Source organism: Protopterus annectens, chromosome 1.part0 (genome assembly GCF_019279795.1).
Source record: "Protopterus annectens isolate FY-2018-M chromosome 1.part0, PAN1.0, whole genome shotgun sequence".
NCBI lineage: Eukaryota > Metazoa > Chordata > Ceratodontiformes > Protopteridae > Protopterus > Protopterus annectens.
Window position 1 is genome coordinate 656,866,469 of NC_056725.1, and position 26,727 is coordinate 656,893,195.

Sequence of the window (26,727 nt, forward strand, 5' to 3'; positions counted from 1 at the left end):
ACAAACATATTTAAAAGGTAATATTTGCTACATCTTACGGCCGTTCTAGACATCTCTTAATTATACTGACTGATTACTGTTTATTTTATTTTTCACATACCCTACCCCAGTCTGTGGTCTGTCCATCCATCTTGTTCCTGAGATAGCATGCATGCTTAGCCATCTCTTTTCCTCCCAGTCATCCTGCATTTCTTCCAGAATATTTGCTTACTCCAGCCCTGCAGTCTACTTGCCCTTTTGCTCATCTTGCACTTCACTCAATCTTTTTAGTAGTTCTTGTAGCTTCACAGTTGCTTCATATGAACTATAAGTCAGCACTTTGCCATCACACAAAAAATACTTGAATATATAGCTGGAAATGATGGTCTAAATTTTAGTATCCTCTGTTTACATTCCCACTTTGCTGACTTTTGAGTGGTTCATAGGTTCTTGCTAAGCTTATGTTCACAGAGACCATACAGAAGGTCATCTTGAAAACTGCATCGCCTCTCATGTACTCTTTTGATCTTTCATCACAAAGAGGATTCCTGAAATTTCAGTGCTCTAGAACATTCTGAGACAGTTTCAAGTCTTTTTGAGTGTAAAATGAATGATGATAAAACAAAGGCAATATCGGTAAATCATGTACCCTCACACGAATAGGTTCACGAATACCCATACTTACGGTGACGTGATAAAATGAAGTACTTAGGAATATGGGTTAAAAAGGATTCTGTTATGAGAGCTAAGGATATATGGGAAGAGACTAAACAAAAACTGAGAAATTTGAAGCTCTGGTTTATAGTTGTAGATAGCTAGATACAAGAAGTGAAAATGTGTTTAGTTCCTTTAGTACACAGGTCAGACATATTTTCATCACCCAGAGAAGAAGTTGTGGAAAGCAATTGGTAAAGCATTGAAGTTTTTTATCTGGGAAGAGAAAAGGGCAAGAGTCAAGTGGGATAAGTTGATCCTTCCAATAGAACAAAGTAATTTGAGATTACCTGATTTGAAGGGGTATTTCACAGCTACACAGTTAAGGCTCTTGTACATAGCACCAGCAGAAAGCTATAATTCAATGTGGAAAGCAATAATGATGAAACGGGGGGGAAGCTCAAGAAATAAGGAGAGACTGGGATTTGGGATGCAGACCCTTAAAGAGAATAACAGTAACCATACAGAATGTTATATTCAAAAAGTAAAGCAAAGCATTCTAAGGACTAAGCTAACACGGGAATGGAGAAAGGAGAGTCTGCCTGTAGGTTGACTGCAGTTAGGGATATGGACAGTAGGCAAGAGGGAGCTGGAATTTACTGGGGAAAACTGGCAAAGGAACCAAGGTACTGGGAGCAAATAATTAGAGAGGGAAAGGTAATAGAATGGGAATAGGCCAATAATTCATTTAAACCGCAGGCTAGAGATTGCCTTCCCTGTCAAGGATTGATCTCAGGGTATAGGCAAAGAGAGAGGAATAGGGGGATCCTAAGTGAAAGACTAGCACTGGTAGAGTTTTTAGTATAATCTAAAACAGAAGCAGCTGATAAAAAAAGGGATAATTAGTAGGGCATGTAAAATATTGAATGTTAATTATAGGAATCAATCAGAGGAGGTTAGAAAGGATTGGGAAGAGAGATTGGATAGGTAATTCTAAAAGAAGCAATGAGAGGATATGTCTATTTCTCTTAAATATGTAAAAAGGTTAGAATTTTTAGACCCCAAGCAGACTCCAAAGAATTTTTCCTCTGGCAAATTGCAAATGTTGAAGATGTGATGGGAGAAGAAAGAGGTGATTGGGAACATATTTATTGCCATGTAATGAGTTGGCAGACTTCAAAAATTCCCAAACAAACCAGGAACCAAACTCATTCTCCTATTCCGGAAACACGATGTAGGCAAAGAGTTCAGCAGAGGCACCCAAAGTGAAATAAAATAAAATGTTTATTCCAACCACAGTTAAGAGCTTCCATCCATATATAACGCAGACTTCTTCAGAATTACATTAAAACAACAATCACTGTTTAAATTCTTTGGTGACGGGTCTTGTAGTCAGTAACTAGCCAATAACGTTTTGCAATTGCTTGCCAAATAAAAACACAGATCTAACATCATGAACCAATAAATAATAATCCTGCCAGCTACCAATTGATCTTAAAGAAAAAAAAAGACTTGACAAGCAATTGCACAATTTTATTGGTCAGATGCTGATTGTGAGACTAGTCACAAAGGAATTTAAACAGTGATTGTTTTGTTAATCTTTAATTCTGAAGAAGTCTGTGTTATATATGGACGAAAGCACTTAATTGTGGGTGGAATAAACATTTTTTTTTTGTTTCACTTCAGGTGCCTCCATTGAACACCTTGCCTGTATCATGTTTCTGGAATTGGAGACTTTAAAAATTCACTGCAGACTACTATGTCAGAAATACTGGATGAGCAAATTGGTGTAACAAAGAATTTTTTTTTTTATCTGAGCTGTGGTATAGAATCGGAATTGTACACATAGTAAGGTTTTCCTGAGTTTAATTCTGGTTATTGTCGAAAAAGCAATTACTAGAAAATGAAAATCAATGTAAACCAACCTTACTAGAAGTAGTGAGTATAGTAACAGAGAGAAAAGAACTGGAAGTGGGATTTTTAGAAAAGGATAGGAGCAGATTACATAGAAAAAATGTGAGTTGTGGTAACAATATGTACAGAATAATGTTTTGGAGGAGCAATGAGGCTTAAGGTAAGGCAAGAGTTGAATGACATATGTAATGTTTGACTGACTTTCTTTTATACAAATGTATGATTGCCTATGTCATAAGTGGTCATTCAAAAGAGCATCTACTGCAAGATTCTAAATGGTTATGCTTTAGAGGCAATGGCTAGCAGTGCTTGTTGAGAGAGTTACTACTATGTTGCATTTCAGTTAAGTTCATTGTATTGTTAATCTTAGCTTGCTTATTATTCATCTCTGTCCCCATGTTTGATGTGTGTGTGTGTGTGTGTGTGTGTGTGTGTGTGTCACTGTAAGACTGTATACTTTTATGCCATATGGCTTAGGTCATGGTGAAAAGGGTCTGCCAACTAATCCATCTTTCAGGTTAAGAAACTGACATAAATAAAATAAAATTCATGCCGAGGCTGCTGTTGCCTGAGTTCACCCATCAATAAGAGCCTATTACCCTTGCAAGTGGATTCCGAACATCATGGATAAAGGTGACATTCTAGAGCCACTTGGTTAACCCAAGGCCCATCTGTAGCTGGCATATTATTCACTATTTGAAAAGATGCTGGTGCAGTTTTGGTCCATGCTTCACAGAAGGCAGTGGAGGAAAGCGTTGTACTCCTATCTGTTCTGGTCCCCAAGAAGGTAGACTGGAGGAGGTCCCATTAGATGCTAGACCTAGGCAATTTCATTATTCACATCAGTAACTGGGATCCTTTTGAAAGTACAAGGACCTAAACTGAGATATCAGCAGAGCTGGTGAGAGTCTTACTTTGTGTGTGTACGTATGTGTGTGAATGCATACTAAGGCTGAAATTGTGGCAATTCAAGTATTCCCTTTAATCTGAGGTACAGCAGTGTCAAAGTTGCTTTACTTAAGTAGTAGCAATGTTGAGGAGGGCATAGCCCTCACAACAGTGAGCTCAGGAAAGCAAAGCCACTTGGGAAAATGAATTTAATACCGTTAAAGCAAGATTTGATATTTGCTGTTTGAAATGGGAATCACACTTTACTGTTTGAAGTTCTGGGACACACAAAGTTATAGGTCTTTCTCTTCTGTCATGCAGCCCAGTAACTGGTCTAGGTATGTTTGGACTGTAGTAATGTGAAATCCATGTCATCTGGAAAGAGCGCTGCTAGCTTGTAGTACAACACACGCTCCCTTTATACGGACAATTCTGGACACAGCCCAGAGCCATTCCTTCCTTGCTAAGAGGGATGCTGGCCTTCAGGTTACATCTCGGATAACTGGTTGTGGGACACCTTTCTTAATTATTATGGGCTATTTTCTTTGCCCCTAGAAAAGAGGTTTTACCAACTACCAAGCAGACCCTGTCTGAGCAGTTCAGCAGCCACATTGTGTTTATTGTTAGGATTTTAGACCCTTTGTTGATATTTTGCCAGAACATTCTGCCAGGTGAATGGTCACTACTGGTGTATGTTTCAGGAATGTGTCCATTACGGAATATCTCTGCTGTTGTCATATGGTCTTCACTGTATATCCTTACCAAGCAGTGTAGTACATACCTCCACTCCAGGAGAAACAATTCTTTTGGGAGGTCTGCCTTTCAGAAGATCTTGCTATGAATGCTCCTCCTACCTTGTTTTGAATTTGATTATTAAGGAAGTGCTTAGAACCCTACTCTCTACAAAGACTGCATAAAGTTAGATCTAACAAGCTTGGGGAGTACTTGACTATCAGCTGACTTTCAGGAGGGCCTTTTTCAGGATGTGCTGTGTGCTTTTGCAGCTCAGAATGCTTCAGCTGTTAGTGTGGCAGTAGGCCCTTCATTTAAGTTTATAATTGTAATGTCTTAATGTGTGTTGGCTCACAGGTTCATCGTTCACTTGTGTATGTGTATCAAGAATTAGAAATGCTGAGCATATGTACTCATTTCCAGCCCTGGCACAGGGATGTCATGAGTTGCCATGTGCACATTGTACACCGTGAGCCCTGCAGTTTGAGATTTTAAGAAGAGCACAGAAGGTTATACCCAAGTATCCACCTGCTGTAGTCCCTCTTGAAGATCAGCTTGACTGTTCACTTTTCTGTTACTGGGTGGCATTACTAAACATGATGTGAAGAGTAGTAGAAATTATAAATAAATAAGTAGTCTAAAATAAATGAACGTTAGTAGTGGGTTTTGATTAATGTGTAAGTAAAATGACAGCATGTTTGTGTTTTCTTATTCCGAGTTTGCCATATTTTATTTATTATTATTATCATCATCATGTTGTTTAAAAAACAATTTTATAGCTAGTATTTACTTTTGCTTTCTCTTAATAGGTTAAAATTAGAATATGTGCCTAATATTTTTTTTCTTGCAGAATTAATATTGAAGCTAGAAAGTCCCCTAAGCTGTCTCGAGCTGCTCAAGAGATTTCAAGATCTCCAAGGTTACCAATTAGAAAACCTTCCATTGGATCACCTAGCCTAATTCGTAGAGAATTTCCCTTGGAAGACATAACTGGTATGCTAATTTTTGCCAACTGCACTTTATTTCATTTATTTATCTTTGGCTGACTGTGTTAGTTCCACTAGGCTAGTGGCCTCTTTTTAGGGGAGACCCAAGCTGGTATTTATGCTACTAGGGGAACTTTGGCCAGGGCATTGGGGAACTTCCCCTACTCTTTTCGATAAGTGCTGTGGGATCTTTTACATCCACCTTACCTATCACCAACTCAAGCAGATGAGTCTACAGTTTAACATCTCATCAAAGGATAGCACACTGTGCAGGACCCACTTTATTTTGTGTTGGCAGCTGAGAAGGTAGTAGAGTATAGGTTTTCTTTTTTCTTGCTCAGTTTGTGACATGTTTCTCCGATGCAGAGTGATTTGCTCAGAAGATAATTCAACACATCCAGAATGTAAAGCTTCTGGCAGTTGCTTGCTACTGCTACTTCCATTAGCATTGTACTGAACCACTGTTTTTGTGACAAGTTTGTATAACCTATTTTGTATACGTTTTACTTGCCTTCTTTTTTTATTTTTGCTTCATAGAATTATCTGCACATTTTGCATGGATTTAGTGTCAGGTCATTCACCTGATTGTCAGATGAATACATGAGTACTATGTTTCCTTAAAAATGCTTTTATGGTATTTGTATGATGGGAAATTAGCAGCATGATGGCACTCAGTAAGATTGCTTCATCAGGTGTAAGTTCAGCCACAACCCTTTACTGTCTTTATACATTGTTACAAATGGGAAAAAATATAAAAGGAGACTGAGCACTAGGGGAAGTGGATTTGTTTGTGGACAGTGGGACTGGTCAGGAGTTGCATTGATAGCATAAAAAACAGACTGACTGAAGAACACAAGATCCTTCGGAGGAAATGAGGAACAGGTTGGCCAGTAGTGCTGTAATGAAGTCACAAATGATTAGCTAGTGGACCTAAGTCAGTGGCCATTGATAGACAGAAAAAAACTTTCTCTTATGATTGGGTGGCAGTGAGCTTTGGAGCCTCTGCACAGTTTTTTTAATAAGGCAAGTGTTATACTCTGAAGATACTTTGTTTATACAAAGCTGGTCTTTTATGTTTACAATGGATATAAAATGTTTACACACCTGTGTTAAAATGCCAGGTTTTTGTGATATAAAAAACGAGACCACAATCATTTCAAAACTTTTCCCACCTTTATGTGACCTAGAACCTGTACAATTGAATTGAAAAACAAATCTGTTAGGGGAAAAAATATAAAAAACTTAACAATAAGCTGGTTGCATAAGTGTGCACACTCTTAAACTAATACTTTGTTGAAGCACCTTTTGATTTAATTACAGCATTCATTATTCTTGGGTACACACCTGCCATCAGTTAAATAGACTGATTAACCCCAAATAGAGTTCAGCTGTCCTAGTAGGATTTTCCTGACATTTACTCAGTTGCCTGCTTACAGCAAAAGGCATGGTTTGCAGATAGCTTACAAAGCATCAAAGGGATCTCATTGTTGAAAGGTATCAGTCAGAAGAAGGGTACAAAAAAATGTCCATAGCATTGAATATAACATGGAACACAGTGAAGACAGTCATCAGAAAGTGGAGAAAATATGGGACAACAGTGACGTTGCAAAGAACTGGGCATCCCTCCAAAATTGATGAAAAGACGAGATGAAAACTGGTCAGGGAAGCTGCCAAGGGACCTACAGCAACACTGAAGGAGATGCAGGAATTTCTGGCGAGTACTGGTTGTGTACTACATGTGACAGCAATCTCCCGTATTCTCCATATGCCTGGACTGTGGGGTAGGATTGCAAGACAGAAGCCTTTTCTTACACATAAAAACATCCAGGCCCAGCTAAAATTTGCAAAACAATACATCAAGTCTCCCAAAAGCATGTGGGAATATGTGTTATGGTCTGATGAGACCAAGGTTGAACTTTTTGGTCACAATTCCAAAAGGTACAATTGGTGCAAATACAACACTTCGTGTCACCAAAAGAACACCATCCCCACAGTGAAGCATGGTGGTGGCAGTATCATGCTTGGAGTTGCTTTTTTTCAGATGGAACTTGGGCTTTAATCAAGTTGGATGGGATTATGAACAGTTCCAAATACCAGTCACCTTTGGCCTAAAATCTTCAGGCATCTGCTAGAAAGCTGAAGATGAAGAGGGATTTCACCTTTCAACATGGCAGTGACCCCAAGCATACATCTAGATCAACAAAAGAATGGCTTCACCAGAAGAAAATTATTTTGGAATGGCCCAGCCAGAGCCCAAACCTAAATCAAATGGAAAATCCTCGGGGTGACCTGAAGAGGGCTGTGAATAAAGAGATGCCCTCCCAATCTGACAGATTTGGAGCACTTTTACAAGGAAGAGTGGGCAAATATTGCCAAGTCAGGATATGCCATGCTGATAGACTCCAACCCAAGAAGACTGAATGCTGTAATTAAATCAAAAGGTGCTTCAACAAAGTATTAGTTTAAAGGTGTGCACACGAATGCAACCAGCTTATTGTATGTTTTTTTATTTTTTCCCCTAACATATTTGTTTGTTTTTCAATTGAATTGTACAAGTTATAGGTCCCATTAAAGGTGGGAAGAGTTATGAAATGATTTACTGTGGTCTCATTTTTTTATATCACAAAAACCTGGCATTTTAACAGGGGTGTGTACACTTTTTATATCCATTGTATGTACTAATGAATGCTAGGAGTAGCAGTTACATCAGGAAGTTTTTTTATCAATGAATCTGCATCTTTAAAGCAAAAAAAAAAATAAAATAATACACTTCCCAGTCCCCCTAATAACAAAACATTGTGTAGATTAATAAAAATGGAACAATAACATCCAGTGACATAGAAAGTTGAGTATGTGGGTTGTCTAAGAGGTTGATTGCAAGCCATTTGCAGCTGCAGGGTCACCATTGGTATACATGTGCCACATTTTTGCCTTTAGTGGCTTCTTCTGATCATATTAGGGGTAAATTATTATAAGGTAAATATAGAAGGAGCACTCACATGCACACTTTTGTATTTGTATAGTATAACTGTAATGTAAGCCTAGCCAATAAACCCTGCATTTAGTGCATTACATAAAATTTTTATTTATTTTTTTTATTTATTTATTGACATTTGAATACCGGGAAAGTCGATTGGGTAGAAGCCCATTTCCAGAGGAGGTCCAGGGAGAAAAACTCCAAATTATTGCAAAAGATTTTAAAAACAATTTTATAATCTTCAAAAATAAAACAAAAACATCTGCAGTTGAAATAATTATAAAAAAAATTTGACATAATATAAAAGCATTGGTTTAAGAATTGATACAAGTTATATGACACTCATTTCATATTTAAAGAAATTTTAGACAGTTTGTAGAGAAATTAAGGGTAAGTTAGTTTAATATAAACACGATCTGCAATATGAAGTGAGGGAAAATGGGCTTATGGTATATTTAGAGATTAAGTCAGTGAAGAGAATTTGCTAGAAGTAAGTGAAAAAGGGAGAGTAAGGGGGTATAAGGAATGAAAGGGTACTTGTTCACATTTAGGGATATAGTTTATCATGGTTTTGTGCAAAAACAGAGCCAGATTTTAGCTAGGAAATCTTTCAGAGTGGTTTTGAAAGGTGGGAGAGAGGTTATTGACCTGATGGATACAGGTAAAGAGTTCCAGGCCTTAGCATCCTTGTACAAGTACAGACAGTATCCAGCAGATTTGATAGGTTTGTAGACAGATAGGAGTTTTTGGTCACTGGATCACAATGACCAACTGGGAACATCGTTGTGTAGAATGTTTTTTTAATGCTGGACAGACTGGTGGGTGGTGGATAATTTTGTATGCGGTAAGTAGCTGTGTATATGTTAGTTGATGAGGCAGTTCTAACCAATAAGGCTTTTTAGTGCTATACAGTGGGGGATTCTAAAAGGGTATTTGCTACGAATTTAGCAACTTTGTTATAGCATTGTTCAGGTTTTAATGTTTGTGTAGCCTGGAGGTTAGTGAGGATGGGAGCACCATAAGGAAGAGTTGGGAGGGAGATGAGCAGTGGCAAGTGTAGCTGTAGTTACATTGGTAAGAAAGGTTTTAGTTCTGTAAAACATCCCTAGTTTTTGATGAGTTTTTCTTATGTAGAGGTTGAGTGCAAGATTATCATTCACTATCATCCCTAATAATTTGCTGTGACTTCAGTGGTTGTGTTATCAAGAGAGAGGACTTTAGAGGAGAGGACTCATTAGAGAGGGATTTGGGGGAGAACATAGTAGTTTGGTCTTTTTTGGGGTTGAGCATGAGTTGCGAGTTACAAAGCCATATTTCAGTGGCTGTTAAAGCATTCTGAGTAATTCTTTGGAGGTGTACCATGTTGTCAGATGTGCAAGTGAGAGTGGAATCATCTTTGTATTGTATTAGGGTGGCCTTTTGTGTGGAAGTATAGAGGGTGAAAATGTTAAATAGGAGGGAACCAAGGATAATGCCATGTGGTACACTGGTGGTGACTTGGAGGTAAAGAGAGAGCATGGAGTGCCATTTTACTGATTAATACCTATTGAACAGGTAGCTTTTGAACCACAGAAGGGTGGGCTGAGAGAGACCTAGTGAGGACATTTGAAGTAGAAGTTTGCTGTGACAAACTGTGCTGAAGGCTTTAGACAAGTCTAGAAATAAAGGACAGCCTAGTTTGCTATTATCTCTAGCTTTATTGATAGTATGTATATAGGTTGGAAGGGTAGTGCTAGTACTATGGGAAGGATGGAAGCCATTTTGCCTAGTGGATAGGAGTTCTTCCTTCAGGAATTAATCTAGCAATTATTTTTGAATATGATATTCAAGTATTTTGACAAGGGGAGCTAAGATTGCTATAGGTCTAAAGTTATTAATGACTGTTGAATTTCCTCCTTTGTGCAGAGGGATAATGTGTGACTTTTTCCAGAGAGAGGGAACGTAGGATTCCTGGACTGACCTATTTATAAGGATTGAGACAGGATAGGCAATGCCGTTGGCTGCTATTTTTAGGTACTTGCTTGGAAGATCTTCAGCTGAAAAAGAGCAGTAATATGATAACGAACAGTAAATCTCCTTTGTCATTTTTGCACTTCATGTGCCCATCATACATGAGCACTGTTTCTTGCACTGACCCCAGAAAGCTGACAGCATCTGGTGCATAATGAATAGAGATGTTTACTCCTTTAATTTCTCCAAAAAGTGTAGTAATGTAGTGTAAGACTTTTTTTTGAATCCTATCCAGTATTGTAGCATGTTGCAAACATAATGCTTCTCCATCTGCAGTAGTTGTTCAATTTCATTATATACTTTCATTAAAAAAATAGTGTTTGGTGTAAATTTTTTTTTAGTCAGTTACTGTTTGTCTTTGATCAACTCTAGTTTATATATATATATATATATATATATATATATATATATATATATATATATACACACACACACACACACACGTACATGCATAACATACGTACACATTTATAGTTTTTAACTTGAATTTGGTTTACATTTGATGTACAAATACTTAAGGAATAAACATCCTGTGGGTAATATTGACATAAACTGAGTTTTTTGCCAAGTCTAATTTATATCAAGTGTGTTTATGCAATTGGGGTTAAGTTATATTTTCACCAGCTAAGATAGCGGCAAAGGGTTATCTCAGCACTCATAAGAGAGTGTTTCTAGAAATAAAAAAAAAATGTTTTATTTTCACTTTCCTGATAATGCACTAGGTTAAAGTATTCAGAAACTAAAGCCTAGGCTGTGATGGCAGAAGTAGACAGTTTGAATTCCACCTAGTCTGTATTCTACTCAGTACAATGGAGAAGCTGTAATTGTAAACTTTAATTTAAATTCCTCTTTTGTTATGATAGGATTAGGTCTTATGCCATCTTGTTCCTTGACCCTTTTTAAATTGTTCACTGCCTTTATTTTTTGAGGAACTTTCACATATGCATTTAGAGCCATCTCAGTGAACAAATGAATAATCTTTATTTTTGGTTTGTACCTTTTGCTTTCGTACATTTTTTCCTCTGAAAGATACTGCTGTCTCACATTGTATTGATACCTTTAAGATATCAAAAAATTTGCATCACAGCACTTTTCTGCCTTATTCCTCAAAGGTTTGTCTACCCTGTCCTTGTAATGCTGCTAGTGCAGAACTTGTAAGCAACCTTCCTTTGAATAGATTCAGTTCTGTTTGTCCTTGTAAGTGTACGTCCTTCCAGTCTGCAAATAAGTAGTCAAGGTGGTGTGTCTCTAAGTGCTGCTACAAAGGAATAGTATCCTATTTCTTCAGGTAAAATACATTTCTCTCTGCAACCTTGAAACCCCCTTCTTTCTTACTAGCTTCTGATAGTAATTTTCATTATTTAAGTCTTTTGAAGTAAATATACTTTGTCTTTTTTTCCAGTTTGCTATTAAAAAGTTTCATTCATCTTCATTCCTCCTCTTCCTATCGTAATATATACCTTTCCGTGAAGTTTTCCCTTCCTTGTACACTAATTTGCATTAAATCTGAACTGTCATACATTACAATTCCTACAGTTTTGTCAGATTGCATTACATCCTTTCTACAGTGCACAAAATTTGTATCTGCTGTTTTGTAGTGCTGAGTGCCATCTGCAAGGAAACATCTTTTCCTTTTAATCCCAGTGCAGTGTCACTCACTTGCATCCCACTTCATGTAATTCACTGCCAGTGATCAGTTGCTATCACATTAATTTTGCCCAGACCACCACAGACAGCAACTTGTACAGTGCTCAAGTGTGATGGAAAGTGAAAAAAAAAACATATGTAGTTACATTGCAACCCATGTCCCGTACACTTTTGTTTTTATCTCCAGCAATCCCCATATTCCTCATTTACAGCCACTCGATTGAATGCCCATACCTCAGATATGTGATTCTTTTAAAAATAGCCACATTAAGTTATCACAGCTGGATTCATACAAATGCACACTTCTGCAAGGCTAGAATAATGACTGCTTAACAAGAATGAATGACGACAATGTCAGTCACTTTCATCCACTGACAACCCTGCACCCAAACTGTGCAGTTTTCCATTTCCTCAGTCTTAGCCAGATAAGCCAAATCTGCCAGTAGTCTTATAGCAGGTTTACCTGCATCTCAGTCTTTTAACTAAAATGCTGTTAGTTGGCACCTTTAAGGTTCATAGGTGTGTACTAGGCTAATGGCCCTGGAGCCTTTACAAGCCTAGCCCATAGGATTACCCTGTCATCGTGCCACCTGACCTTAGTTCCCAGTGCCTCTGTCGAGTAGAGCCACTGGAGTGATCCCCGGGGTGAATTTTCTATTTCTCATCCACTCATCAAGATTTCTCTTGAAAAGGGCTAGTGAAGTGCTCTGTTTGACATATAAGGGAAGTCTTTTCCATAGTGTGGGCAGTCTCTGGGTTTAGAACCTGTCCCTCCAGCACGTTCTGTTGATTGTGGTAATGAGGTTGAGGTCTCTGCATGTGGTGCGGAGGGATTGGGATTTCTTTAAATGTAGCATTTCTAACAGAGCTGGGTCAGACATGGCTTTGTAAGTCAAACAGAGATCGCCTCTAAGTAGGCGATGTGAGACAGAGAATAGTTGGAGTTTTTTGAGTCTGTCCATATAGGACAAGTGTTTAAGGCCTAGGATCCTCTTTGTGAGGTACTTTTGCAGCCTCTCCAGCTGTTGCAGGTGTCTAGTGAGGTACATGCCAAATGGGGCATTGTACTCTATGATTGGCCTAATGAGGGAAGAGTAGAGGGAGACAATGACCTAAGAAAGTAACCAGCCTTCCTTAAGAACTCTGCTGTTCAGCTTATATGAGCATTATCCTCTACCACCCCTATCAATCAGCTTACAGGTTATTTTGACATATCTGAAGTAGCTGTATGACTTAAGCTTCCATGACTGTACAGTCAGGATGCACATATCCACTATTTGTGCATGTCATGACTTTATGGAGGCTAGATTTGTTACCCAGCAATAGTTGATCAGGCAGTTCTTAAAAGCAGTGCTTTATCTCTGCCTATCTATGAAGAACCCCCTCCACATGATCTAATCTTCATGTTTGTTAAGCTTGTCCATCTGCCTTTCAAACCTACTGGATTAGCATTGTTGAAGTTCATCTCTTCAGATACGGTTTACCTGATAGCCATCACTTCTTGTGATAGGATTTAAGAGCTCCACAGCTCCACTCCTTTATGTTGGGAACCATACTTGTCCTTTTACAGGAGTCGGGTGATGACCTTCTAGAAAGTAGTTTCTAGATTGTCACTGAACCAGTTCATTCATATCCCTGTTTTCTTTTGTGAAGCAGAAAGCAGTTGGAAAAAGACTGTGTATACAACACCAGCCTAAGTTTTCTGAAGTGTTTAGCAAGAATGTACAGCTGTTTATAGGTTCATAGGTTCATAGGTTCATACTAGGCTATCTGCCCGAGGGCATTTATAAGCCTAGCCCATAGTTTGTAACTTACACACCCTTTAGTTGGAGAAACTATGCCCATTATTTTGCTGTGCCTCTGTCGAGCAGTGACACTGAGGTAAATCTCCATCCATTGGTCAAGATTCCTCTTGAACAAGGCCAGGTGCTCTGCCTCACATAAACCGGGATTTTGTTCCACAGCATAGGAGTCTTTGGGTGATGAATCTATCCCTCCAGCACGTCCTATTAATAACCGTGTCGAGGTTTAAGTCTCCGCCCTTGTGGCTCTGAGGATCTAGATTTTTGAGATGAAGCATGTTCATCAAATCTGGGTTTGACATGGCATTGTATGTCAGGCATAGGTCACCTCTGAGCAAGCGGTAAGCAACTGAATATAACTGGAGTTCTTTCAGTCGGGCAGCATAAGACAGATTTTTGAGACCCTTTATCCTTTTGGTGAGGAACTTTTGTGGCCTCTCCAGCTGCTGCAAGTGTCGGGTCAGATACATTCGAATGGGGCATTGTACTCGATCATTGGTCTGATGAGTGATGAGTATAGGGAGACTATGGCTTCCCTTGATCTAGATGTGAATCCCTTCATGATAAGGTGGGCAATGTAGAAGGTCTTCCTAACTACTTTAGCAATATGAGTGTCGAATGAAAGGCTACTGTCAACCTTCTGTGTTCAGGGGATTGCCACCTTTATGGTAGCTAGGGGTAACCTTATTTTTACTATGCATTTCTTGGCATTTAACTTTAGGCCATGGCTCTGGCACCAGTTATCCGTTTCTGTGAGACCCTTCTGAAGGATATCTGTGTTGGATGTTTTCAACTTCGGCGCCAGTTGCAGTCATCTCAGCCAGTTTGCAACCCATCTTGTAATGTATGGGTTTACATTTTTGCTGATGAGTTTTTTCATGATACCCCGTGAGGTATATCTAATAAAAAGCCTCGCCAGGTCTAGGTAGGCTGTATGGACTGCCTTTCCCTCTTTGCTTCAGGGAGGGAAGGGATTACAGAAAGCAAACACACTCCAGTGTACGTCAAACTGCGTTAGCTTTCTCCATTAGACAATGAACTACAGTTTGAAATTGCTTTTGTCAAAGGTAACTACACTAGAGGCACACTTGGTTACAGTGATTACACTAAGAATGTCTCCGTTGAAGACATCTGCTTTCATGGTACCTTGGTCCTCACTGAATGCCTTCATCAAGTATTATTAACATAACTGTTGAAAACACAAGCTGAACTTCCTTTGATATTTCTGTATTTCATGACTTGCCTCTCTTAACTGTTGGCCCTATATTCCTTTCCTGACTCATTTTATTTATGTGAATTCAGCCATGTCATTGTGTTATCAGCGAGATTCCTCAGTGTTGAGTATGACAAGCATTTTATTTTTGTATTAACTTGTCTGTGAATAGACCATCCTTGCTTAGCATGTTATAAGCATTCTGATCCCCTGTGCTTGAATGGTACCACCGTCCAGCTTCAGCTATTGGAGTCCTATGTGTGTGTGACAGGTGTGTATTTCTGCACTACTTGATGTCCTTCTATTCCCATGTTGCAGTATTCTGCATATGGGTTTATCCCTTCAGTTTCGCGTACATACGGTCAGTATTCAAAAGCTTTCAGTCCCTCTGTGGTGCGTCAGACATCAGGCAAGGTGGAGGACCTTGGGCCTTAAAAGTGACGTCGGCATGCACCAGCCCTCAGAAATGTAGCCCCATTTAGAGCCAGTCCTGTAAGGGCAATGCTATGTCATTGCCATCCAGAAAGGGAAGAATGCAGCAGATGAGAGGGGAAGGTGGATGGGAAGGAATACTGCAACGTGGCAGAGAAGGACATCTATGGTTACAGTAAGATTTTACACAACTGTTCTATGTCCTTCTATTCCCATGTAGCAGTATTCTGCATATGGGTGAGTGCCAAAGTTCACTGAGGTTAGGGTGGGGGTCTAGAAGCAGATTCCAGAAATCCGTGCAGGGTAGCCCTGACAAAACCTGCCCTGGACCTGGATATGAAGTCAAGCTTGTATTGTTTGGTAAAGGTGTGGACAGATGTCCAAGTGGCAGCTTCCAGAATGGAAGGGGTATCCAAACCCTTGAAGAAGGCTTCTGAAGATGCCATTTCTCGAGTGGAATGAGTCTGATATTTTCTCAAAGTCTTTGCCTTTTAATAAAATTTAGAAGGACAGCTCTAACTTGATCTTGCAAAATTCCTGTGATATCTTAGAAGAACTTGGTTCACTGCTCTGCATTCTGTCCAGTTCAAGCCTTGTTAGGCAAGGTTCTGTTACCTTGCACTGAGAAGTGTGTTAGGCTTGGTCAAGGTTGGCACTGATTCCTGTTTCTACCTCAGTCTGCTGGTGGTGGTTCTGAGTTGTTAGAAGCTCCCAAAAAGCCTTCATTCAGGAATGCATAAAACAACAGGTTAAAAAAAGTATTCTCCATTGGGGCTTTAAACTCTTTCTTTATATCAGTCAGTGTCATTACAGGATTTGACCATTTTCAAACATTTTTGATTTGTTCTTGCCTTGTTTAGACTGAGTTGGCATTCTTCTAGCTTAATACTAGGTGGGTAAGCAAATCCTTTAGAACTTTTCACACTAGGTCTCCTATCAGAAATTCCTTCCCATTTTGACCTGATTTTTATGCTTCAGACTTTCATGTCTCTATGTTGAGATACTGAACCTTGTGGCTTAGTGAGCATCAGGTTTGCATCCTGGCTAGAATATGTTGTTCTTTTGTAATATTCAATTCTTTGACCTTCATGTTTGTGTAAGAGTAGACCTGCAGCAGTCCGGCTGCCACATAAAATCGCACAAACCTGTCTCTCCAGGAAGGCCAGTTAGTAGGGTTTTGAGAAGTCAAATTGCTGTAATGGGTTAAACCTCATCACTGCTGAAGAAATTCAGTTTTTCTGGGCTAAGTAGTTTACATTCTGTAAAATGAGGACTTTGCAAGGTAAACGACTTTTATTAATAGAATAATTTGAATCAGAGCTTTTGGATTCAATTGTGGTAGTATGGCAATTTCATAAAATTAATTTTTTTCATTTTTCATTAATCAAGAAGATCCTGGTTCTGACACCATGTCTGAGCATGCACAGCTGCTAACCCATATCCGTAGGGGCTGTAGATCTCCAGCTTCAGGTACTTCTTACGTAATCTCACTGTATCGCATTTCCTTGCACTCTCTTGTGCATGCTGCATTTTGAAGCTGTTCTGTGTAACCTCTGATGCTATAAATAATCAAGGTTCCTTCTCCTACAGGACTAGTCTGTCCCCAGCTTGACTGGTCATAGCTTTTGTAGCTTTCTCCTCCTCCTCCTCTTTCATGCCTTAAAAATACAGATGCAGAGAACACAGACCTCTTTTTAGCACTACCACATTTTTCATGGTGCTTGACAACAGACCAAGTACATAGTTGTCTTACACCAAAGATTCCCTTTTGCTGCCAAACTGTTTTCAGTTTCATTGCATGGGTTAGTGGAAGAAAGTTTTAAAATAAATTCCTTGAAGCACCACAACACCACAATGCAGACTCCCTCAGTTTGGTGCAACAAATCGGAAACAGTAACTTAAGACTGCCATCTTGAATGGGTTTTCCCATGCCCTTGCTCTTTTAAATTTAATTATGATAAATTTCCTGATTTTTTTTTTTTTTTTTTTATGAAAAAAGAGTACATTTTTTACTAGTTTAACAAATCTGAAACTTGAAAGAACAGTCCATTTTTTGCTGTCTCCATAGTTTCTGACTGATGGTGAGAAATGAAACTGATGATTTTTTGAGGGGAACAGTAATGCTGACCAGGATAGTGAATGGCTGTTTGTGTGATGTTCATTTCAGATGGTTTTGTAATTAATATTTAAACCACTGTCTAGTTGAGACCTGTTGTACCTGAAGGGAAACTAACAGAACCTGTATCCTCGGCCTCTTTTGCTATACCATCCTCTCTTTCATAAACATTTCCATTATTATGTGAGCCTGTAAAGATTCTCAGATGTTACTTAAAAGCTGCTTTTAAGTGTTTAGGTAAGGTTTGGAAAACATAAATTAATGTTTCCTGATTCAGTCCCTGTATAGATCAGATAGATATTTTTTTTCTTTCAAATCTTTTGAAAAGGCTATATTTGAGAATCTACGTCTGTTGCAGCAAATATTTTAAATAATGGAAATCATATGTTAAAAAAGTATTATGTTTGGGTATTCATAAATTTGTGAATGGTTTGATTTACTTTTGGAGAGATTATTCAGACATTATCTGATGGATTCTGACAAGCTGTCTAAACTTTTGAGACTGATGTGTGTGGAAAAAGTAGCTACTCCATTAAATCATGCAATGGTACTTACTGTGAATCTTTTGTTTATATCTGCTACATCAGCAGTAATGCTAACAACAGGCATGCTTTGCTCAGGAGACAGCATATTCCAAAGAGTGTTTTGAATAAGCTTAGGGTTTGTCAGTGTGTCCAAATACATTCCTTCATCCAGTAGCTCATCTCATGATTCTTGCAAAATTTGGATAAAGTAGATAAGACAAAGGAGGAAAATGGGGGGAAAGGACATTTTGTCAAATGCTTTCTTAGTTCCCCAGATTAAAATCTTCTTTGGCTCAGGTAGAAGACTGCGTGTTTATAAGTGGAGAACAACTCTTCACAAAATTCTTTTGATTGACAATATTTTTGTTTCAAACCATGTAGAATGAGAAGAGACAGGATATTCACAGTCTAGAGGGAGCTCTCAACAGAACTAGATAATTAACAGAAAGCTGCCTTATCCAGTGAAAAATCTTCAGAAGCTAAATGACTCTGTTTCCCTGCATTAATGATGCTGGGAGACGCAAAGTCATTGTAGTGTTTCTTCAGGACCTTTTTGAAACATCTTAATAGTGACAGCCATGGCATTTAGAAGTTCCAAGAAAACTAATAGTATTTTCCATGGTTGTGTTTAGTGGGCTGCTCCAAACAAGATACAGACAGACAGGGTTTCTGTCAATTCCTGTCACTCTTCCATTGACAAAGAAGTCCACTTTATCTCAAGCCCTTACACCCCATGAAAAGACTTACTTCTTGCTTCAGGGCATCAGGTTATTCTCATCTCTTTTGCTTCCTAAAAAGAAAAGTGGAGACAGGACTGATTTTCCAGGCCTCGGCAAGTAAGCAAGGATTCAAAGTTTTGTGATGCTTACCCTGTGCAGTCTTATTCACTATTATCAGTGCACTATATGGTTTCCTTTTATCTGACAGCAAAACTAGGAGCATTCAGTGGATAAAGACAAGTGCAGCCAAATCAGAACAGCAGAAGAAAAATCTAACTCAGATCACCAGGTTGGGAGACTGTGTATGAATACTAAGTAAAACTTCAGTAAGTGCATGCAGATACAGCATGTTTGGAAAGTTAGTGTTTGGAACTTGTCATTGTCATTGCATATGTACTACTTAGGAATGTATCTGTATGAAGGGATACTTGTTAAGGCACTAGATTTAAATGGATGTGGAAGAAAACTTTGAACTCCCAGTTATTTTTTTCACTTGACAGTATTGTGGGACACTCCACCAGTATATTTTTGTACCCATTAAAAACACCCATCTTCTTTCCTTTTTGACAAGATGCCACGATGACTGGAGTAAAGTCTTCATTTTACTTTCCATCCAGACCTTGGTGTGAAGAGAGTCCAGTTAAAAGCAGAGGGGGAAAACCATTAAGTGACTCCAGTAGCTCTTTTCTGACCAAGGCTACTGTGTTTTTCCATCTTTGTAACAGGCTTTTGTGGTTTTGCTTCTTAGGGAATATAGTCGTCCACTCAAATCTGACTACCCTCTTTGTTTGGCAGCATGAAGTCTGATTTTCTGAAACAGTGTTTAAATCTTTAATGAAGATAGTAAGCCTGCCACTGAGAATTTATGTCAGGCAAAATGGGAGAAATCCTCTTTTTTGTATTACTTTGAGTGCTTCACCTTTTAAAATTGCACAAAAGGTGGAGGTGGTTTGTCACAGCTCATGCAAGAGAGCATAACGTAGTCTTCATTGAGGTCCACTGTGTGAGCAGTACATTATCACGTTCACAGAATACTCTACTTTTTCATTTACCTAGGCTTCAAAGAGGGAATCCATTTGAATGTATGATTCTTCCTTTAAATGAAAAAGTTGAAGTAAAAGTTTTTTTGGTAGTTGTTACTTTGGTCAGAAGTATGTTTGATCTCTAAGCACTTGATCACCTCTGAGCTTTACATGATTTTTCAGGAAAGCAATTTTTAGTTCTGTTTTTTTTTCTTGCTCCCCTGCTTCATCTTGGGACCTTCTGCCCATCTCCATTGCTAGGTCTGCTAAATACTCCTTACCCCCCCACCCCACCCGATCTTATCTGAATTTCTGCTGGGTCTGGTTCCAAAACCTGAGGATATCCAGGGGGGATCTTGCCATAACCTACAGTTCTGGGGTATTTTTACTTTTGTTTCCCACCCCCATTTTCCTCCTCCCTCTGCCAACTGGTTGGTTGTGTCTGAGGGGTGGGTATGCAGTCGCGATGTGCAATGTATTGCCTCACCTCAGTGGCAGCTCAACCGGTTCTGCCACCTTTTCCTCTCTTCGACTATGCTCCCCCATATGAGCGTCCCTAGCCTCCACCAGAGATTACTGACAGGAGTGCCCATTCAACTGAAAACCCCCCACACACACACACACGATGGAAATTCCCATCCCTTCCTAGCAGTACCTCAGATTCCTGGGCCACTGGTTGAATCCAAGGTACCTGACCTGTAGTCAGGGGCTTTATCTCGCTACATGCTGGCATAAATGAGGGTTTTGCTGTTTACTGTTTCTTTCTTTATGATGAAGATAGGTTGCACATTAGTCTTGATCAGAAAATTCAGGTGCCCACTTTCTACCCAAATTCTGAGACTTGTTTGGATTTTATATATCATGAACATTCATATACATTTACAGTCTTATATTTCTAGGATAAAAGCATTTCATAAAGTCAGAAGAATTGCTTACATTCTTTGCTCTGTACGTCTTGCCAAAGAGACTATGGAAAATTGGCTAAATGCTTTCAATTGTATTATGACTCTTAAATTATTCTGAAACAAGTTAGAACTCATTCTGTGCAGTTGGCTCATGCCTCAGTTTCTTTTTTCATAGGAGCTCCTGCTGCTTAAATTTGTGAGGTTACAACTTGATCCCCTTTTCACATTCTAAGGCAGCGTTATAGGTTGGATGTGCTTTGTAAAGCTAAGAGGTTTGCAGCTGTAGTGGTCCAGGTTATTCTAACAGTTGCTCCCTCCTCTCTAGGTGCTAAATAGCTTGACATTCTCTGTGATTAATTCTGAAAAGGCAAAGATGAGAATGAATACATTAGTCCATTTGTGTGAAGAGGCTGGAATAACAGTACACGGAGGACTTCCTTTCTGTCATTCCAATATTACTAGTCCTACTCCATTATCCATGGGTTGTATGGCTCTAAGATTTCATTACGTTTATTGTCCTACATTACTGATGATTAATTCTTTGAGCATGTTGGTTGGGTACTAAAGTTTTTTACAGCTTAGATTTCATGATCGTATGAAAAGTTAACTTTAATCCTTCTTAAGTTGTGCATCAGTCACTGAGAAATTCCTCATAATGAATGTTGAGAGTGTGCTTACTTCAAAATGATGTTACTTGTGCCAGCTTTTATTTTATTTTTTTTTAAACAAAGCAAAGCTCTAATGTAAACACAGCTCATGAATTAAAGCAAGTTTAACATATGTATACATCCGAAATTCCCATTTGAGGGTTAGTGCCTGTTATTACATAGTACAAAAATTGCATAATGAAGACTGACTGTTTACTCGTAACTATTGATTACAAATGTCTGTCCAGAGTTGAGCTATTAGTCCAGCTTTTTGAAAGGCCTTATTCAGACATCCCGTCTATCAAAAAAAATAAATAAGACTCTACATATCATTGCCTGTAAAAATCTATTTCTTAAACCTTTGAATTATAGAAATTCCTTACAGGCAATTCTAAGGTAGTAGCGTAAAATCATCTTTATTTCAGAAATGTTTTGTGAAATTCTGCTTTCCTTTGTTCTAACTCGTATATAATATGCACTGATTCATGTAGTTAAGTCTGTATTTAGATTTCCATTTACTATTCATAACTTTTTATCTAATGTCTTTACTAAGTGCACCAGTACCTGCTTATTCCTTGTCAAATCCATGGATTTACCATATCGTAAAATATATGTAATTTAGAGAAGAACACTGTCTTGCTAAGACCTCTTCTTGTTGTTGTAAATCCAGTCTGCATTGTTCGATCTTCTGAAAGAAGCATATTCCCTGGCCAGCATGCTCCTGTGTCAGACCCTTAATGTGTTGATTTGGGCAGTGAGCGTTTCTGTTATAACCAAGATGATGGGCTCCTAGACTTCAGAGACATGTCTCAGCAGTTGACTTAGTAATACCAGGCTTCTTTATCTGCAGTTTTCTCTATATCTGTATTCTGGCTTTGCCTCATTTTACATAGGCTCATTGGCATGTACTAGGCTAGCGACCACCAGGACCTTCATAAACTTAGCCATGCAACCCAACCCAGTTACATCCCCTGGTAACATGTGCTTCTTAATGGGGTATGTTTGTTAGGAGGGTTTTGTTAGTTAGGAAGTTGCTAAAAAGTTATGTGGTGGGGATATTTTGGGGGATGTTCACTGACGGCCTCTCTGTAAGAAACATCAGGCCATCTCGGGATGAATTTATAATTACCCATCCAATCTTAGTTAGGAAATGTTTACTGTCAGCCTCTATCTGTAAGAGACATGGAGGCCAGCCTGGGGGCAAATTTGCAATTTCCCATTCTGTAAACTTCACCCTGAAATTCCAGGTTACATTTGAATAGGGTTAGGGATGGACTGTGCTTCACATGGATGGGGAACCTGTTCCAGAACTTGGAGATCCTCTGAGTCACATATCTGTCTCACCAGCATGTTCTGTTTATGTTGTAAGCAAAGTTCAAATCCTTGGATCTAGTGTTTCTGGTTCTCATCTTTTTGCAGATGTGCAAAACTTATATCAGGGCTGACTCTAAGGATGGTTTATTTGCCAGTCACAGATCACCTCTCAAAAATGTGTAGGAGACCTAGTATAGAAACAGAGCTCTAAGGTGATCTCTTTAGGGCAGTGTGTTAAAATCATGGATTCTGTGCTGGTGAGAAACCTCTGTGGACGTTCCAACAGTTGCATATACCTAATCGGGTATATGCCGAAGGGGACATTGCACTCAGTGATGGATCTGATAAGAGGTGAATAGAGTGGCACTATAACTTCCTTGGACCTGGATACCATACCTTTACTTATAAGTTGGGTGACATAGAATGATTTTCTTACTGGCTTGGCTACGTGTTAGTCAAAGGCCAGATTACTGCCTACATATCTTCCCAGATCTCTAACTACCAGGTCAACTCCTAGCGGTTTCTTAACAATGGAGTAATTTTCCTGGGTTTACATTTTCCCAAAAGGCACTATAATGCGCTTCTCTCCATTGAGTTTTAATCCGTCTTTGGCACCAGTCATTTGTCTGTGTTAGACACTTTTGAAGGATGTCATTGTCATGGGGGGAATTTAAGATGGCTCCTGATTTGCAGTCATCTGTGAACTTGGTGGGCGAGAGGCCCTTGACATTAGCCTTGACCTCTGAGAAATAGATGTCAAACAGGAGTGGGGTCAGCACAGAGCCTCGTGGTACTCCATTGTTGACCTGCCTCTTGATGGAGGTAGTCTCACCAATCCTCACTTCTTTAGTCCTATATATGAGCCAGCTTTCATTCCAGCGAGTTGTGTAAGGATTTATGCCTAGTTCTGTGAGTTTGTCCACAATAGCTGAGTGAGGTATTGTGTTGAATGCCTTAGCCAGGTCTGCGTAGGTGGTATGCACCATTTTGCCTTCACCCATTGCCTTGGTTACCTTCTCAAGGAAGTCTGCTAGGATAAGTAGGCACTGCCTTCCTTTGACAAAACCAAACTGGGATGGGTCAAGGGTCTGCAGGTTGCCAGTGTCTTTGTCATTTCACTGGTGGTTTGTTCTATGGCTTTGCATATTAGACTAATGGGTCTGTAGTTTCTGGGGTTGGTTGATGGGCCATCCTTGTGAAGGGGGGTTATCTGTTCCCGTATTACATTTGCTTGGTAAGTAGTCCTATCTTGAGGCTGTAGTGACTCAAGTGGTTCTGATAGGTCATGTTTCATATTACTTAGTCTGTCTTGAGGCTGTAGTGACTCAAGTGGTTCTGATAGTTCATGTTTCATGCTACTTAGGAGGCAGCCTGATATATTGTCAGGTCCCATTGAGGCTGTCTTTTTAGCCTTAAGATGCATCACTATGACCTGCTCCCTGCCGATAGTTTGGGTAGGGGAGTTGTGATGACATGGATTACAAGAGGTGGGTGCATTCGGGGAGGGGGGGTGAAGTTTGAGCTGAATTTGCTGTCCAGCGGATTCACTATGTCACTGTGCTCAGTGAAGGTGGTGCCATTTACTGCCAGTTCTGCACACTCCTGTGTGTTACCTTTGAGGTTTTAGACATAGCTGTAGAAGGCTTTGTGTATGTCTTTAGCCTGAGAAACTATCTTGACCTCATAACTGTCCTTTTTGAATTTAACTAGTTCTCTTAGTTTTGTGTTTTGCTCTATTAGTGAGCTCTTGTCATTAGGAGAGTTGCTTTTTCTGACTTGGGTCATGACTTATTTTCCTTTTGTTATGTGCCCTGTTAAGATTAGGATTCCACTAATGTGGTTTGTTTTGGGCTTACTTCTGGTAGGTACAGCAGCCTCTATGCAGACATTTATGTGCTTGTACAGTGTTTCTGTGAATAATTCTGCATAGGCTGTTGTGAACTCTGGGTTAGGCAGGGCATTGAATTTTGAAAAAAACTGCCACTTAATAGGATGTTGTTTGCTTTAGAATAGTTTCTGACTGCAACAGGGGTTGCTTGGTTTTCCACGTTGATTTTAATTTTGAATGAGACCGCGTTGTGATCTGACCTCACCATTGAGGGAGTGCTATGGTGGGGTGTGCAGTGCAACACTTTCCCATATTCATAAGAACAAGGTCCAGTGTGCTTAAACCTCTGGTTGAAGTGCACACTAACTGATCAAGTACAATTGTGTTAATAAAGTCCAGGAAACGTGCCTGCAAGTTGGTGTCAGTGTATGTTTCCCAGTCTGTAGAGGAGTAGTGAAGGTCTCCCATGAATAGTGGTGGTTTGAATGGAGAGTGCCTCCAGTTGGATTAGATGAGTTGTGGGGTTCTTGAAACATAACGGTGACCTGTAGTTTGCTAAGCATCTCTATATAGGGTGATTTGCTTGTGTATGAACTCCAGGGTATCATCCTGTTTAACCAGCCTCCAGGTATATTTGCTGCTAATGTAGACCGAGACATCTCCACTTTTAGTCCCTGTCTGTGCGGCTGATGGTCTAAATGTGTAGAAGGCACTATAGCCTTACACTGCCAGAATACTTTCTGCCGCTTTAAACTGTGTCTCTGTACCTGCACATATGTCTATACTCTCCAGAGTAAGGAGAGCTTGTAGGGTGTGGAGTTTCTTGTTAAGGCTCCTAGCATTGAGTAGTAGCACCTTTAGGTTCATTTGGGTTTTATTTGCTATGTCCATAAGTTTATCACTTTGGCATTGCCTAAAACAGCTCTAAGGAGGTGGATAACATTTTAGACAAAATCCAGAAGGCCAGGGGGAGATATCTCCCAGGTTGACAGATATTGAATCCCCCTTGAGTGACACCAGAAATTAAACCAGTTGTTAGTGTCAGTCATTTCTTGTTCTTACAGTGGTATCATCCAAGTGAAGGTAAAATGCTGCTTGATGTAAGGCACATAACAGTCTGAGACATATATTGATAGAGCTCCATAATGTCTCTCTTCATATATTCCAAAGAGATATGTTTCAGGTCATTTACGCCCACATTGACTATTATAGAATCATACTGGTATCTGTGGTGCAGTAACTTGGTGGATTCTGGCTCCAGGTAAGCAAATGACCTTAACCTTGTCTAGACTGGTAAGTGGGTTGTCTGTGTGTCGTACAATGGAGTCCTTTATGACAAGAATCTCAGGTTAATTATTAACTTGCTTTATGGGCTTTGGTTTTGGGGTCCATTGGGTGTAGGCTTTATGTGTGGTGTTTGGTTTTGTTTTTTGTGTACGCTTTAGAGATTGCTGTTTGCCGGCTTAGGAGCTCTCTGAAGTTTGGGGAGATTGCTTTTTAGTATAGTGTTAGGATATGGTACTAGATACTGCTAGAATATGGTTATTAGTGCTATTTGACATGCAGGCTCTCTGCTCGGAACTTGAGTTTTGTGCAGTGTGTCACTAAACTGCAATTTACGGTTCTAGTACTAATTTTATAGGTTAACCTCTGTGTTTTTCAACTCCGATAGACCAGGCCATCACCTACTGCCAGTAAATGGAATATGCCAGTCCTCTAAATGTAAAAGCACAAAAATATTACTTGAGAGTATGTGTACCACAAAACAATATTAAACTAGCTAGACAAGGAGATTTCAAGTTAATCAAACCAATAACAAGACAGTTTGAACAAGTGCAGTAATTTTAGCCATAAATCCAAATAAATGCACAAATAAAACAAGAAATCCATAACGATCACTAAAATAGCTTCTGGAACTGAAATTTTTAAATAACAATACTTAAAACTTTTGCTTGGATGGCACATGATACAAGGAAATCACTTCAGAGGCACAGGTGAGGATGCCCAGTGTTTCTGAGCTCCTTTGAGAATCAGCCAAGAGTCTCTCAGACACATCAAATTATGCAGGCATTTAAAAGGAAGGAAACTATGTAGGATCATTTTAGCAGGGCCAAAGTTGCAGGAGTACAAAAATTAAGTACCACCAAAAATACAAACTCGCAACTTACAGAGTAACACCGCCAATAAAGTTTCTGAAAAGTGCAGTTCACTGCATTCAGCAAACAGTACAATATCACGGGTACTTGAGAAAAAGATTTTTGGTGCAAAAATTGGTAGATAAAGCAGCTAAATGAAGTGCAAAACATGTATTACTGTAACCTTTAAGTCTTGCAAGGCTTTAAATCTGTACTAATAAACCCATTACTCATTAGCATATTACTCCTTGCTCCCTCAGTAATTAGGCCAAAGCTGTAGTGT

At 39.2% G+C, this 26,727-nt stretch overlaps 1 protein-coding gene across 1 annotated transcript in view; it reads left to right on the forward strand.

Moving 5' to 3' along the window:
- The window catches only part of TULP4 (TUB like protein 4), a gene marked incomplete in the record, with an annotated part of 1,525,147 nt that overhangs the window by 1,095,851 nt on the left and 402,569 nt on the right, over positions 1 to 26,727 (forward strand). The window contains 1 exon segment of the mRNA XM_044061979.1: positions 5,018 to 5,159. Within this exon segment, the coding sequence (XP_043917914.1) occupies positions 5,018 to 5,159 (142 nt within the window).